This window comes from Chinchilla lanigera, unplaced genomic scaffold (genome assembly GCF_000276665.1).
Source record: "Chinchilla lanigera isolate Chin_1 unplaced genomic scaffold, ChiLan1.0 scaffold00019, whole genome shotgun sequence".
Taxonomy (NCBI): Eukaryota; Metazoa; Chordata; class Mammalia; order Rodentia; family Chinchillidae; genus Chinchilla; species Chinchilla lanigera.
The window spans coordinates 12528474-12530202 of NW_004955420.1; the positions used below are offsets into that span (position 1 = coordinate 12528474).

The 1729-nt window shown below is 52.7% G+C and overlaps 1 protein-coding gene across 2 annotated transcripts in view; it reads right to left on the reverse strand.

Moving 5' to 3' along the window:
- Tctex1d2 (Tctex1 domain containing 2) overlaps nucleotides 1–390 on the reverse strand; it is a 13669-nt gene extending 13279 nt beyond the window's left edge. The window contains exon 1 of one of the 2 annotated variants that reach the window (XM_005383130.2): nucleotides 141–388. In XM_005383130.2, coding sequence (XP_005383187.1) covers nucleotides 141–271 — 131 coding nt within the window. In that variant the 5' untranslated portion in view covers nucleotides 272–388. Of the gene's footprint in view, nucleotides 1–140 lie in introns of both variants that reach the window. The other variant, XM_013513399.1, reaches the window with a different exon arrangement.
- Between the last annotated feature and the right edge of the window lie 1339 nt (nucleotides 391–1729).

Here is a 1729-nt window from a genome sequence, read left to right on the forward strand (position 1 = left end):
CCCCGCCGGCCCCGCCCCGCCGGCCCCGCCCCATCCCGCCAACACTGCGCTCCTTTCTGGCGCTCAGGCCCTCAAAAGAGCTGTGCACCCCGAACTCCGCACTCCCGAGGTCCCCATGCCACATCCCGTCCACTACCCGCCTTTGCTGGAAAATGGGCCTCAGAATATAGGTGTTCTCGGGCTCTCCTGAGCTCTTCTCAGCCTCAGGCAACCCGTCGACCCCGGGGAAGGATGGGCCTGCAGAGAAGGATGTGCCTGCCGAGGTGGCCATGGCCAGGCCTCCTGGATCCGGCTTATCTCGCGATGAAGGCCCGGCCCGGGCAGCTGAGGCGAGCAGCTAGGAGACCGTCGCCAGGGCGACAGGGCCGCCCTTGGCTATCACGTGACGCCGCCTCGCGCTCCCCCAGCGGCTGGCCCTTGGCCGCGCACGCGCACGCCGGGTGACGGAGCTGGCAGAGGCGGGGTGCGGGTTGCCCGCGGGTGGGTGTGCGCCGGAACCCAAAAGCGCGGGACTGCCGCGAAAGGCGGGTTCCTTAAAACGTTACGCTGTGTCCTCACTCACCTCATTCACCAGATCCAGCACCCTACCACTTCTGGCTCTTCACCAGAGTCAAAAATGACCATAAAAGGACAACGTTTTGAATAGACACAGGACATCAGGGCAGCTAGGACAGTACAACTAAAGACCCTCAGGAAAGAGGACTTCCGGAGCTGCTTGAGCGACTGGCAAGAATGATGAGTGTGCTCAAAACAGAGGGTGCATCTTGAGGGAGTTTATGGGAGTGTGTCTCGTAATAATTTTTTTTTTTTTTGTCTTTTTGAGACAGGGTCTCGCTATGCAGTTCAGGTTGGCCTTGAGCTCAGTTTGTAGCCCAGCTGGTCTCGAACTCGCAAGAATCCTCCCGCCTCAGCCTCCCAAGTCGTAATAATTTTTTTAACGTAATCTTTCATTATATTTTTCTATCACACCTCATATCTCTGTCCCGCTTCCGAAGCTCTTGAACGTTCCCAATGGGTCTAAGCACAGGGACAGTCTCTCATGGACCCTGAGGCACGAAGAAGCGAGGGAGTTTGACCAAGGGTGCACAGCTAGTGAGCTGCAGCCGGCTGGTTCTAATCAATGGGTCTTCATGCCAGCCTGCAGACCAAACCCAGCCTTCTTCCTGTTTTGTTTCCTTATTTTGACTTGTGAGCCAAGAACAGGATTTTTTTTTTTTTTTTTTGACAGGGTCTCAGGTAGTTTGGGCTGGCGTGGAACTCCAGCTGCCTCAACTTCTTTTTGTTGTTGTTTTTGTTTTTGTTACGGTAGCAGGAATTGAACTCACAACCTTGCGCTTGCTAGGCAGGCGCTGTGCCGCTGAGCTAAATCCCCACCCTCCAGCTGCCTCAACTTCTGAAGTGCTGGGATTATAGGCAAACACCACAGAGCCTGGCAAGAACAGGGTTTTTTTTGTTTTTGTTTTTGTTTTTGGTACCGGGAATCAGACTCAGGACCTCATGTTTGCTAGGCAGGAGCTGTGCCGCTGAGCTGTATCCCTGGCCCTATATTTTTTTAACGATCAAAAAAAAAAAAAAAAAAAAAAAAAAAAAAAAAAAATCAAAGGTAGATTGGATACTTTGTGACACATGAAAACTATAGCAGTCGAAATTTTACATAACCACAAAGCTTCATTAGAACACACCTATGCACATGTACATCTTGTCCATGGCTGCCTATGTCCTGTGCGGG